The sequence below is a fragment of the Pseudochaenichthys georgianus genome, chromosome 15, assembly GCF_902827115.2.
Source record: "Pseudochaenichthys georgianus chromosome 15, fPseGeo1.2, whole genome shotgun sequence".
NCBI classification, from domain to species: Eukaryota; Metazoa; Chordata; class Actinopteri; order Perciformes; family Channichthyidae; genus Pseudochaenichthys; species Pseudochaenichthys georgianus.
Window position 1 is genome coordinate 28,861,351 of NC_047517.1, and position 14,965 is coordinate 28,876,315.

The 14,965-nt window shown below is 39.9% G+C and overlaps 1 protein-coding gene across 1 annotated transcript in view; it reads left to right on the forward strand.

Moving 5' to 3' along the window:
- Positions 1-3,162: 3,162 nt before the first annotated feature.
- adam12b (ADAM metallopeptidase domain 12b) overlaps positions 3,163-14,965 on the forward strand; it is an 84,789-nt gene continuing 72,986 nt past the window's right edge. The window contains exon 1 of the mRNA XM_034100003.2: positions 3,163-3,762. Within this exon, the coding sequence (XP_033955894.2) occupies positions 3,648-3,762 (115 nt within the window). The 5' untranslated portion in view covers positions 3,163-3,647. The remainder of the gene's footprint in view (positions 3,763-14,965) is intronic.

A 14,965-nucleotide genomic window follows, 5' to 3' on the forward strand; every position in this document is an offset into this window, starting at 1 on the left:
TGCAGGTCTCAGACCACCGCGCTGTATTAATGCATGCTGTATCTGAAGTTGACTTCTTAAGAGTAAATACTGACCGTGTTTAAAAACCAAACAAAATGCAAGGTTTAATGTCATACTTTACTTTTAGCTACTTTAGTTCAATCTCTTCTACTATGAAAACAACACATTGAAAAACAGTTAGTACAAACATATCAGCAGTAGAAAGATATACAGTATCTAAAGACTATATAATAGCAATAATAAGTTAGAAAAACACAATTAACTTGCTACTGACAACATTTAAACAAAAGATACTGAATACATTATACAAGTAATGTAATTGCAGTTTTTAACAGATGGATCGATTTGGGCCCATAGCAAGGAAGGAACATTATGTATTAAACAGTATCAATCTATCAGTAAAGTCAGTTTCCACTGACATGACTGATGGCTGCATTACCAGCAAGACAATTTAAAATAGTAATCCACATGGGAGAAGTGCTCTGCTGCCATGTGGGCTGGTTCCGGACGATGAGCAGAGACTGACAGGCCGCTGTATACGAGGAGAAGGACTGTCAGTCTGCCTCCCGCTCTGAGGCATCATGTGTCTGCATGTCACATTGCTATCTCCGCATAATGTGGACTGTGTACTCTGAGGCCCTTTGCTTAGCCTTGACTGATTTGCATGCCCTGAAGGAACAGCTGATATGTCTGTCTTAGAAAGGATACACTAGATGAGATGTATAGGGCTAATTGTGTACAGTGAAGCAGAAACACTGACAAAGAGTGGTTTGCCATTAGTCATTTCATTGGCACCCATATTTTCTGGGATAGGGTTAGGCCGGGTTAGTTTGGCGTCATTGCCATCGTTTCCAGCAGTGTCTCTGTATTATATTTATTTTAATCTTTAACATCTAAGATAAATGTGCCTTGAAAGTTGTCTTATCACTAAAGAAAATGGTGAGCAAGAGGGAGGAGGAGATGGAGGTGTCATCCAAAACAGAATCAACTCAAAAGTTACACCAGAAAGCAGAGGGGAACACATTTAATATATCCTTTTCAAAGAAAAAGTTAGGATGGACACCAGACTCTGGCATATAATTTAAAGTCAGCTCTGGCAAATCAAATATTTTTTATAATTTTCTTTGCAGTTTGTGACCTCAGTGGAGATGTAGAGTGAACTGATATGCACGTAAACATGATGTGACTTTTTTTTGCCTGCAGCATTCACAATGAAAAAGATTACTCTAACCCAGACAAGGTAGCCTGTGCAAAACACGGATGGGGCCATGAGAGAGAGAGTGTGTGTGTGTGTGTGTGTGTGTGTGTGTGTGTGTGTGTGTGTGTGTGTGTGTGTGTGTGTGTGTGTGTGTGTGTGTGTGTGTGTGTGTGTGTGTGTGTGTGTGTGTGTGTGTGTGTGTGTGTGTGTGTGTGTGTGTGGCCTAGCATTACTATACTTGTGGGGACCTAAATATGTTTACACAATCACGTGTGGGGACTCGCCTCCCTTATGGAGACAAATTGGAGGTCCCCATGAGGGGAATCATTAATTTTAGGGTGAAGACTCGGTTAGGTTTAGGGTTAGGGTTAAGGTTAGGATAAGTCTCCAGGAAATGCATATAAGTCAATGTAATGTCCCCTGAAGTGATGTATACGTGTGTGTGTGTGTGTGTGTGTGTGTGTGTGTGTGTGTGTGTGTGTGTGTGTGTGTGTGTGTGTGTGTGTGTGTGTGTGTGTGTGTGTGTGTCTTTTTGTATGTCATTTGGACACAAAGATTGAAGGATGAGCCATCCTCATCCCAGGGGTATTTTAAAGTGAAGGACAACTTCCTATTTTGATGGACTGAATATTTTTCACATACAATATTCTCACACTGAAATTGAATCATGAAGGTCTTTATTATATCTCAAGATAACAAACCTCAACCAAAACAAACGCACTTTGTACAGGAATTTTAGAAATAAACTAAATTAGCTTACCAATTTTTCAAATGTCAACTTGTAATACCAGTGTACATGCATATATTTTATTCTGCACAACTCATCATGATGTTCATTACATACATGTCATTTGACGATTTTATCCAAAGCGACTTACATACATTCAGCACTGTGGAAAATCCCCACAGGAGCAATTTGGGGTGAAGTGTCTTGCCCAGGTACACAACGACATGCTGCAGTGGGACTCAAAAGTCCTATCCCCTGATTTGAAGTCCAGCACACTACCTTGTTCAGAAAAGTGCATACCAAGAAGAAGCATAGTCAAAGCAGGTGATCACATGGGGAAGTGCTATGTTTTTGGAAATGTCCTTCCTTCCTTGTTATAGAGCATCTTTAGTTTTAAAGTTTAGTTCTGAGGTACAAAAAGAAGAAGAAGAAAAACAACATTGACAAAAAATGTTCATGAGTAAAATTGGATTAAAAACTGCTTCTGAAAGGAAATGATTGTGTCTCATAGTTTCTAAATATGTTCCTGACATAGCTTTCTGGATCACACAAACTTGAATGTTCTACTAAACAACAACATAAATAAATAAATAATAATTTTGAAATGCAGACATCCCTCATGGTAGGGATTGTTAACATAGTATGTAATGTTGTAAATAATTTGTAAATGAATGTTTAATTGTTCAAATGTATTTAATGATGTCAATAAGTTCGATTTTTGTTTTCTCTTCCATTTGTGCATTTGATATATTTTTCCTGTAGGTCTACGTATTTTGTTTCTCATGTTAATGCACTGCTTTTCAATAAAGTTGTAATTTGAAGTATTTAGCAAGCCACCGCCAGAGCCATCTGGCTAGAGCATAGGGCTCTGGCCACCGCGAAAAGCATGCACTACAACCGTTCTCTGTTCGCTTCACACACTTCAGGCTGCAAACACCTATAAGTTAGCTAACTAGAGTTTCTAGCTTTTTACACATCATTTTGTACTTCCTGCCAAGCAGTGGGCTTTATCTCTAAAGGTATTTTTTAATCAAACAGACGTTTATTTCTACACTTTGTGAAGGCCGTGACTACGCTGTCAGCTAATGCTAACGGTAAAGACGTGTTTTGGCTTAACTAGCTAACTTGAGGTACTCTCTGGAGATATTGTACGTCAACATCTAATATTTTACATAATTAGATAAGTACATACCTAAAGCTTCTTGGTGTACCTTAGTCTGTGTTTTATTAAACAAAACAAAAATTAGCTAGCGCAAAATTGGTGATTTTTTTAGGCTAAATAGTTTACATTCAGTCGTTTCTGTTAGTCCGGCTCTAGGACCCAGCGGAGCCTGAAGCGCACATGGCAGAGTGGCTGCTCTTGTCCTGGAGGAGATGGCGAGTCCGCTCCACTCCGCTCCAACAGCCTCTCATTCTGCCTCCTCTCTCGCTCCTTGCCATACCTCTACCACATGAGCAACATTGGGATAACACATGTATTTGTACGTTTTCCCCACCGGTTGTTCCATTTTAAACGTGGGTGTAGCAATGAAAAGTTTTTGACAGCTTCTTTCCTGGAGTGACAGACTACCACACCTTCCTGGAGGTTTAGCCCCCGCCACACCACAGTGAACTACATTGGCAGCTACCTGTCACCTGTTTGAAGTGTTGGTCGTGCTGCTTTTATAACGCTGTGTGACCGGAGCGCTTTCCCCCGGTTTCACCTCACTGAGCCCGGGCATCATGAGAACCTGGAGGCGGCGGAAGAACTTTGCCTTTGTGCTCTTCGCTCTCCACGTCTGGTGCCTGTCCACGGCGAAGGAATATACTGACAGCAAGCTTAACAATACACAGGAGGGTGAGTAGACAACCTACAATTCTGTCTTAAGTCATTATGCTTATTTCCATGTAGTGCTGCAGATGTAAAGCCACAGTCTGGTCGATTGAACATGATTTTAGAGTGTGTTTGGAGTGCATTTATGTTACATGAGTGCTTTTTGTTACCAGTAGGGTTTACCTTGTTGTTGTTTATATGCATTTGTATGTAAATGACTGAGCTTGTTTTACACATTTGATTGTACACCTAAAATACAAATGCCACGTACATACGAGTTTGACATGTATCTTCTCATTCAGCCCTTTGTAAATCTCTGGCTGTGCATTTTACATTTGGGAAATGCAGAGTGTGTCTTTTTTTAGATCCATCATTCTGCTCCGATGGAACAATACAGGGAAGTTTTGGGATAGACAGATGAGTCTTACATCCAGGAGGATACAGCTTTATCTTTAGGCTGTAAACATGAACCAAACAGGATGTTATTATTGTTCAGCAGCAAACTTAATCTGCTGAATGAATGAGACAGTGATAATGAGGTATTGTATTTTTGGAGCAGAGCACGAGGCAGGATATCATTTTTTATATTTGTGTCTTAGTTTGTTGTGTGTGTGGCTGTGCATGTAGTACCAAGACAAAACAAGAAGGATACAAACCGAAACATACATCCTGACAGAATCCCCCCCTTGTGAACCAAAGCTATATTCTCCATGGTTAAAATGTTGTTGGGCTGCCACTTTGTTTCTGAGGATCAAGCATGCTCCAGTTAAACCCAGAGCCTGTTGTTCAGGCCTCAGGCTCGAAAATGACATTCCCAGAACAAATGACTATATCTTCACTTCTAAAAAGGGTAAATTAATAATCTTTTTTCTCAAAGTGATGATAAACCTGTGAATTGGATTTAGAAAAGTCAGAATCAATATAGAATCTTTTTATTTTAAAGTAAATTCAGATTGAACATAGTCCCCCGGTACCAGGGGCATGGGGCTTAAAAAAAAATACAGTAAATGTAATTTTGATAAACTTATTCCCGCATTTTAGGAGATAAAACAAAAACAACATACAATAGGTCTGTTTTCTTCTGAAACAATATTGTATTTCAAAATTAGAGAGGCTACTTATGGTGCTAAGAAAAGAAGATACAAAAAAGTCCACTGTATGATACAAATAGAAGTTTGAGTCTTGTCTTAATAATTTAGTTTTTACTCCATCTAGCAAAAGTTAAATACAATGCAGCATGTGGAACACAGACTGCTCATTGTTCATGACTTGTTTTTTTAACAAACATGAATCCTGAGCGTGAATAATATAAAGCCCCAAAGTATAATATATATATATATATATATATATATAAAGCTTTTCTGAAAATTACCCAGGCTGGCAGAGAAATAGAGAGATGTAGTTCAGGAGATGTTTACCACACACATCATCCCAATGTGAGGTCATTAGAGCTATCACTCAGAGGCTGAGCTGATGTATGAATGCAGGGAGTAAAAATAGTTTTACGGAGTTGTGTGGGTATTGAAATGGGGCAGCAGTACATACATACCACGTCTTTGATGTCAGCAGGATACTGACTGCAGCTCAACTCTGAAATGTTTGTCATGGCTTCCTTCCACCTGAGTGAAGACTGCACTACCATGTCTTTCTCATACTGAAGTTTTTGGGACAGACTGAAGCTGGAAAAGGGTTTTCTTTGAGGCCCTGCAGTTTTCAGAAAACTTTGTTCGGATTGATTGGATGGGTACATTTTGGATTTTAACACAGGACTGCTGTTCGCTTTCCATTTCCTACTGACAGTGCCATTGATTTCTTTTACCCGTGACAATAGTTCCCGAAACCTCAACCAGTGGGTCATATTAACCTAAACCATGATCTTTTCCTTTTCAAATTAGTTGTTGAGCTTAAACAATAATTAAAGTAATGCATAGAAGGTTTAGGTGAAAGCTACATTCTCATCAGAAGGGAACAAAATATGCATGGGAGTAATAGGCACATCCGGATGTATGTTTAGTGTAAAGTGACTTGTTTAGCCAAAATCAACAGTGCAGTGGCCTATATTCAGTACTACTGGTCTCAAAGATTTGTGATGAGTGGCTTGCTGGAAACAGCCAAACTTGGGCTAATGCCATGAGTTGACACTTGCCCAGAACTACTTTGATTGCTGCTTACATTAACAGTTTCTCAGCCTAAATTAGTCAAAGTCCACACCCCCCAAAAACATGGCCAAATCTGTCAGTCATATACTGTATGGACCAGATCCGACACTAATTCCTACATCGCCAGAACACTTCTAGCTGTGCCAACACTGGGATGCAATCGTCTACCTGGATACATTTAAAAAACTGTGTTAGGTTAGAGGATTTTTACAAGAAACATTCAATAGGTGGAAACACTGTGGAAGTCACAAGTACTCTTTAAGTAGGAACATGAAATCAAAAAGCATTGAGTCAATTGTTAAGTACAACAAAGGAAAGCAAGGCTATTAACAAAATGTGCTTAACAACATTTCCCTCATATTGTCCGTTCCCTATTGCCAAAAGAAAAGGTGTCCGGGTCAAAACCAACCTTTCCTTCCAACATCAGAAAGAAAACGTGAAATGATCAAAAGGTTGACAGGCGGCACACTGAGTGAGTTTCAGAATAGCAACACATTTCTCGTTAAAAGCTGGGTTAAAAAAAACACCTCTTATAATTAAATTTAAGGAAAAACAGTCAGTGAAAGAATCCACAAAGTTAAAGTCGGGTGATCAGTTGTTAAATTGGCTGGCTGCTCATTGGCTTTCAAAAAAAGCTAAAAGCAAAAATAAAAGTCCATAAGGGAGAGAATCAAGAGGACTGTGTTTACAAATCTTTGATGAATTGCTCTCTCTTTGTCTCTTCTTTGCATATCAACGGTTTTTATGAGGGCCTAATCATTTTTTTGTTTTGGGAAGAGGGAACTCAATAAATAATTAGAGGCATGAATCAAATGACCTGAATTAGATTTCTGGTCAAACCGCAGCTTCCGACAAAATTAATTAGAAAGATTAGAATGTGTGTCTAAACAAACTTGCAGAAGGAGAGTTAAACCTGCCCTGAGCACTCTGAAACACGTAGAAGTTCACACACAGGTGCATAGTTCACTTTTCAGCACATATTTCTGGGATGTAACTCACAGCCATTCTCCAGTCCGTGGGAGAGCTCTGATGTATGGCACCCATCCAGGTTAAAACAACCCTTCCCCGCTAAAGCCATTTCGGAAATAGCCTCATCCTGGTCTGTCTTTAAAACCCTATAGGGGTGGCTGTCGCTTGACATTTTGAGGGCAGGCTGGCATTGATTTGTTGGCTATGAGGGAACGACACAGTTAGGAACGTCTCCCTCTGTTAGGCATCATTGGTCATTAAATCCATCAGTATGATTTAGCTTCCTCCTGCTCCACACGTGCTGCTTTGCCCGAGGATGACGGGATCACGATATAGTGGATAAGCCGATGTAATTTGATGGCAACATAACACAGAAACCAGGGGCATGTACAATTCAGATGCAAACAGCTTTTTGATAATCTGAGAAACTAACATGCACACATGGAATATTGCTTTCAGCTATTCCAGATGTCATGAGTGAGAAAAAGGGAAGATGAGACAGAGGGGGAAGAAATAAAATGTGGGTTATGTTCGTGAAACTGTGAGAAATCTGGTGTTGGACAACAACAGAGCTGCAGATCACCACCTGCAGAGTCCTGACACAGAATCCATCATGGGTGTGATGCAGAAGATGCATTTACCCTTCATCTGCATCAAAAGAGACAAAGAGAAAAGCGTGAAGGGAGACACCTACCTCTCTCATCCATTGACTGACAATTTTCTATGAAATGGAAAGGAATATTACTTTTTTGTGGAGCGACGAGAGAATAATAAAGGAATAATGAATAGATTCAAAGCAGGAAGGGAACATGAAGTCGCTGCTGTCAGAACATATCTGTGAACAGCATGCGTTGAGATTTATGCTCGAAAGCAGATGCATTGGATTTACGGGAGGTGCAGTCGTCAATACTCACTGTAAAATGAATGAGAGCCAGAGGTATAATAGAAGAAATACAAAAAACAAAAAAGAGCTGGCAAACATGAATTCTTTAGAGCAGCGGCTGCTTGTTTGTTTCTTTTTCCGTTGACAGAGCACCCTTCTCAAGAAATATTAGGTTTAGCTTGGATGAGGACAGAAGGAAAAAGTGAACTGATGCAACAGCAACATGATTCTGGTTTGAGACTCACGCAGTTACACAGCAGACTACAATCAATAATTTCACAACAGAAAGGTCATCACACCCCTCTGTCAGTTTATTTACTGTGAGACATCGCTTATTGGAGTCAAGCCATGGTCTCAAACCGTCAGCCTTCATATTGTAGGAGCTTTTGATGGCGGGAATAGAGCCAGCTTTGAGAGAGCATTATATGAAGTGAACATTTTTTGTTAAGAAAGACCTCTAAGGCGGAGATTGGTTCTGGTTCACTCTAGGGTTGAACGATTTAATCGATTTTAAATCGAAATCGCGATTTGTAATGATGCTATTATCAAATCGCAAAGCCTGCGATTTTATTTAACATTTTTATTTATTTATTTTTTACATTCTTTTTATTTTTTTGTTCTTGTGTGTCCAGTGTGAGAAAAAGTTTTTTGAGAGTACTTGTCCATGGACAAGTGAGTTTGGCAATTTACTTGTCCGAATACATTTTTCACTTGTCCAGAATGGACAAGAATTGGGGCCACTGGAATCTTCTTCTTCGTCATCGTTTTTTACATTTTCCCACGGTTTTTATGACACCGCTAAGTGAGCGGTAAGATTTTACTGCATCACACAAAGGGTTGGGTATCGTTTGGATTTTAACGATTCCGGTTCTGCTTTTCGATTCCGGTTATTTTCGGTTCTCGGTTCCAGTTCTTTGAGAGGGTCAAAATAAGTCCCATGACAAACTGGGAGAAAACTATATTTATATTAACAACACAGGAGCTAAAACGCTTAATAACCTTCATTACGTGTTAGTCCGCGGGGCTCGGCTCGCTTCCTGTCCTCACAACTCTTATTAATCCCGGTACCGGACAATTGTTATTTGCCCCCGTCTGTACAGAAAGCGGCGAGATGCATTTCCTTAGGAATCGACAAGCAGAACCGAAACTACATTTCTAAACGAACAATGGCGGACACGTACAATTTGCGAATGAGTTCTGCCTTTTGTCAACTGAATTTATCAATAATTTGTCAATAAATCAGGGCGAAAAACGTCACTTGTCCGCCGGACAAGTCAATTGAAAGATCTACTTGTCCGATATTGTAAATAACACGTCCCGGACGGTGGGACGTGTACTTTTTCGCACACTGGTGTCAGTCATCCACACCAATCAGAACTGCTGTGCTCCACATGTACCAGCCATTGTTAATCAATCAGAAGTGGCCCATGATAGAAGGTGATAGACAGGTTGATCCATTGGGCTGTGGGGGTGCTAGAGATGGGAGCATGTTGATGCAACCTTCCTAGCCGGAGAGATGGGAGCATGTTGATGCGACCTTCCTAGCCGGAGATATGGCCGCATTTTACAATAAACTTCCTTTGGGTCGCTTACAAACAAATATCGCAAATCGAATCGCAATATTTGTCAGAGAGATCGCAATTCGATTTTATCCCAAAATCGTGCAGCCCTACTGCACTCACAGAAATGTGTGACCTTTTGATATTTGTGTGTGTGTACTTGTGTGTGTGAGTCCATGTGTATGTGTGTTCCTATATGAATGAGGCTAAAGTGCTACTTGGACCAAAACCGATCAACCAATCAACTGACCAACATTGCCCTCCAATGCCCTTAGCATGGATACAAATTAGGGCTGCACGATATTGACATCGCGATTTCCCCCCCCCCCCTGCGGTATATATTGCGTTTTTTTTAACCTGTTAAGCCCCAAAGTCCCGGCGGGTACTTTACTTTTTTTTTCACGACACTGTGTCTCAGGGGATCTTAATATTTAAGAACCTATTAATGTGTTGTACCAGATTAACGGAAATAATCTTAGCTAATTGACGATACAAACCATTTTTAAATGACCCCTGAGCGAAAAATGCTAACGCACTTTGGCACAGAACTCAAGATAAAAGTACCCTTATTACTTATCGTAGCTGCACATACAATATATCCGATTAAAGCTGAGGTTCCACAGATTATTTAGGTATATAGTATCATCACTGAGTGATCCGAACTCGGACAGGGGAAGCAAACACAGACATCACAACACGTACCTTTATGTAGTTTCTAGGGGAGATGTCTCACCATAGCTGTCAATCTGATCAAAAGACGTGTTCAATGGCATTAAAACGCGGCTGAATCGGTTAATCTATAGGTTTTTAACATCTCTGTATAAAAAATTCATTTAATTTATAATCCATAATTACATTTTTATGTAAAAATCGCAGAGCAAAAGTTAGCTGCTAATGGTAGCCACCAGAGTGGCTGCTGCTTCCGGTCTTGGCTATGCGGCAGTCCACCAAATAAGGAGTGAGAGTGACGCGTAGCCAAAACCGGAAGCTGCATACACTCTGGTGGCTACCATTAGCAGCTAACTGTTGTGCTCCGATTTTTACATAAAAATGGAATTATGGATTATAAACAATTGCTTCAAAACCACAGATACATTATCAACCTATGGATCAACCGATTCAGCCGCGTTTTCTCGTTTTAATGCCATTGAACACGTCTTTTGATCAGATTGACAGCTATTGTGAGACGATCTCCCGTAAAAGGTACGTGTTGTGATGTCTGTGTTTGCTTCCCCTGTTGCGAGATCGGATCGCTTAGATACTATACTTAAATAATCCGTGGAGTCTCAGTTTTAATCGGATATATTGTATGTGCAGTTTCGATAAGTAATAAGGGTATCTTTATTTTGAATTCTGTGCTAAAGTGCGTTAGCATTTTTTTTTTTTTAAAGAATAAAACCGCACGTCCCTGCGGTGTGAATATCGCACATGCGCATATTGCGGTTATCGCCATGACACGGTATATCGTTCAGCCCTAATACAAATCCATATTTGTTGGAACCCTGTCTCTTCCACCAATAGCTGCTAGGTGGCCCAGCCTGTGTGATACATTTCTGTTAATCCCCAAAGTCCCCAAGCTTAGAGACATAATGCCCAAATCTGTGCACAACAAAATGGGATTTTGCTTTCCCACTGTTGCTCCCACAGGATGGGAATGGGATACACAAATCTCTCTAACCCTCCCTGGGAAGTCTCCTCTTACCATTATTTCACTGTGAGCCGCTGACCTCGTAGCTTACTCCATCAGGCAATAATGGGCTGTTCTGTTTGGAAAAGATTGGGGGGGATCCCACATCCAGGATTAACACCTTCTCAACTTCTTCAGTAATTACTCCAGTGTGTGTCATCACAGGGGAAACTAAGATGATAAAGAGAGGGGTTGTTCAAATGAGGCAACACTCAAATGTTAAACTCCTGCAAAAAGGCTTTCCAAGTCTTTGTTTCTCTGTGTGCTTCTCAGTCATGTTCGCTCTGCCTTTCAGCCTGCTCTTACCACTGTCAATAAAGAGCTCATAATATTGAACTGTTCTGCAAAACTACATTTTAAACCCCCTCTTTTGTCATTATCTATTTGATTTTGCTTAGAACAATCCAGAACTCTAAGAATCCTTACTTGTAGAGCAGCCAGAGTATCTATCTAAGTAGAAATACAATTACTGGTTGATTTAAAGATTCAAACAGAAGAATGTACTCATCCATCAAAACAACAAAAACGCTTTTATTTTTAGTAACATTAGCGACGTTCGGCTCTCATAATGAACATTTGGTCCAGATTCAAATATCTGATCCACTATGGGATGGATTGCCATTACATGTTGTACAAATAATCAGCAGATGAATTATACTGGCTTTGGTAATCCTCCGACTTTTTGCCAACATGAGGCTGACGTTTTTAGCTTTGAAATGTCTCAGTTCAATTGATTGGTATTAGGGGTCGCCTGGCCGATTATCGGGGCAGATATTCCGCATTTGACCGATTATCGTATCGGTCTTTTTTTTATCAAATTGCCGATAAAACTTTGGCTCTGATGCGGCCGTTTCTCTGGCTGCAGTCACCACTCTCTGTACACGAGCAATGTCCCGCCCACAGCGCTGTCTGATAGGCTATTACTGAAGTGTCAATCAACACTGAAGATTTTCCGGACGGGAGCCAGAACAGTCTCATAATACACACATGCACACAGAAGTATTCACACTTGTATTTCATGATCCGCTAAAGGATTCACACTTGTATTTCCGGATCCACACTTGTGTTTTTCAATGCACACACAAATGTGTTCCGTTTCGTATGTAAATAAAATCCAAATACAGAAAAAGTTTTACATATGTATTTTTGATCATCACATATTTGTTTTTCCGTTTAAAACCGCTGCACCTACAAACACAAAACCGCTTTTCTGTGCACGGATTGCTGTGCATTCGTGTGTAGGTTTTTGAGACTCCCCTGACGGTCAGCCGATTCGTACTTGTAATTTTTCTATCTATAGCCAATCAGATGTCTCCTCAATTCTAAGCCAATCACATGAGCGCGCCCCCACAAGGTAGATTTCTAGACTAGGCTACTAGACTAACGTTTAGGTCTACTGTAATAGCCTCACTTTTAATATTTTGCAAAACATTAGCTAGCACTAGTGTTTTGCAGTTGCTAGCAGTTTATTGGGATTTTATGCTAGATAGACAGGCATTGTTTTGATATAATAAATTAAGCATTATGATAGTTAAAGGTGGGGTAGGTACGTTTGAGAAACCGGCTCGAGATACACTTTTTGTTATATTCCATGGAATGCTCTTAACATCCCGATGGCAATAAATATCTTAATTGCTTTGACAAAAAATCCATAAAAAAAAATGTCATCTGTGGAAGCCGTAATACTGTAAAAAGTACAACCAATCCGTTTAGCCGGGCCGGCTAACAGATTGGATTGCCGCCCTGTCTGTCAGCCTTCCATCTCGTGCCCTCATTGGGCGTGCATTGCAGCAGTACTTCAATGACTCGCCAGCAACAGGTGGCCACTTTCACCAGTCTGCTGACGTCATGTGTGCGTTCATGTGTGTTGGAGGAGGTGCTCTGTAAGGAAGTCTGAAGGAAGGGGCGGATTCTTTTCGGCTGTGTACTTTCAAATTTTAGTGCACTCGAGCCGGTTTCTGAAACTTACCTACCCCACCTTTAAGCATGTCAGCCTGCAGCCCCACTTTGAACTCTCTGCCTCTCTCTAACTCATTGCAGATGGCTGCACTAAAGAAAAGGGCACAGAGAGGAAACCAGTTGTAAGATGTTTAAAGTTAATTAAACATAATATATGCTTAAATGCATTTCAAAGATGTTGTGTTGGAGTTTGTGTTATTCTACATTTTGACACCAAGATTTTACTGCAAATGTATATCGGTTCCAAATATCGGTTATCGGTTGCCATGATTACTAATAATCGGTATAGGTATCGGCCTTGAAAAAGCAATATCGGTCGATCCCTAATTGGTATTGATGTTGGCGATGATGCATATCGCAACTGATTCTAAGCTGTAGTACGTGAACACAAATGTAGTAAATCAAGTACACTCAATGCTGATAGCATGTACAGTAAATACTATTTCGTTTTGAGCGTTATGTTTATGTGCAATACTCTTTCACAATGCAAAGCAGGATGGAAATGTAGGAGCTGCTCACAGTGAAGATTATTCGCAGTGACCTTCAAAGTTGCGGATTGATTTTCAACCAACATTACAGCATCACATTAGGGTTGTCCCGAATACCATTTTTCGGGCTCTGGATATTCGGTAGTAATCAGCAGCGAATATTCTAATATTTGGCCCGCGCGAGGGGGCGTAGTAATCAGCAGCAAACCGCTTCAACTCGTGTATTTCGGTGTATTCACGGCATTCATTTTGTTATTCTACAGTATTGTTGTTTTATAGTTATTTGTTAATGTAACCCAATTTGTGTTCTTTGAAATTGAAAAGGATATCGCATTGTGTTAGTTACTTTCGTTGCAGTTGTATATGTCTTAAGTGTAATTTGGCTTGGCTTCCTATTTATGGACATGCTTTTATTTTGAAGGAGAGTTAGCGCAGTTGACAGGAAGTTGTTGTTGCATTGGAAACAACGTGACGGAGATTAACAGAGAAAAGTAATATCTACATATAAAGACGGAGAAAGTAAACGATAACGTTTATGGTTAAGTGTTAGCACCCCCCTAAGAGGCACAAGCTCTTACGTTGATATTGGAGATTTCAATAAATTCAATTTGGAAAAAAAAACGGGGGGAAAACAAACAAAACGAATATCCGAATAACGAAATTGAAACCCGAATAGTACTCCAACGAACGAATATTCGGCTATCCGGGTACAGCCCTACTTCACATATATTATTTATTGTATGTTGACAGTATTATATACTATACGAAATGGGCATGTAGTATGGCTATAGAAACCTATAAAGAAGCCTAAAGCTAAAGAAAGTTGGTGTAGGGAGAAGAATAATCATTTCATAATATTGCCCTTCTATCTTCATCGCTACATAAATCCACTAAAAATGTAAAAACCTGTTTGAAGAAGTCTTTCAGAGTTTGTCTTTGAGCATTGCAAGGGCCTGGAAATTACTGTATGGTGTCTTTTTGAGTATGCTGTAAGTCCATTTTAGTGCTGTAACTAACGGAATATGAGCCTTTCTGTTCATTATGCTGCTCAAGATGAAACGCAGTGATGAAAACTACATTTGCTTTTTATGTAAAAAAAAGTAGCCTACTACAGTATGTGTATGTTTCAATGAGTCAATGTTAGAGAAAATATTGACATGTGAAAATAAGGAGTTATTGAAAAAACTGCTAACCCTGTGATCAGCAGACAACCTGCCTCCTGAGCCTGTACCACTGCAGCCTCTTTGCTTTGCTTACATTTGGATTAGACGATCAATACAACTCTTATATCTGTCCTTTATATATAAATCTACAGCTCGAAGACTCCTGGTGTAGAAAAAATTAAATACCTGCATTTCCCAAGAGGTCAAACTGTTCCTTTAGTGCTTTGTAAATGTGAAACCTTGCTGTAAATACATAAATGTGGTTTGACATGTTGACTCATCATATAACGCAAAACGATCAATAGCCCTACAATAAACTATACTTTAGTGAAGCTTTTAACGTTTTGTTGAATTTCTATC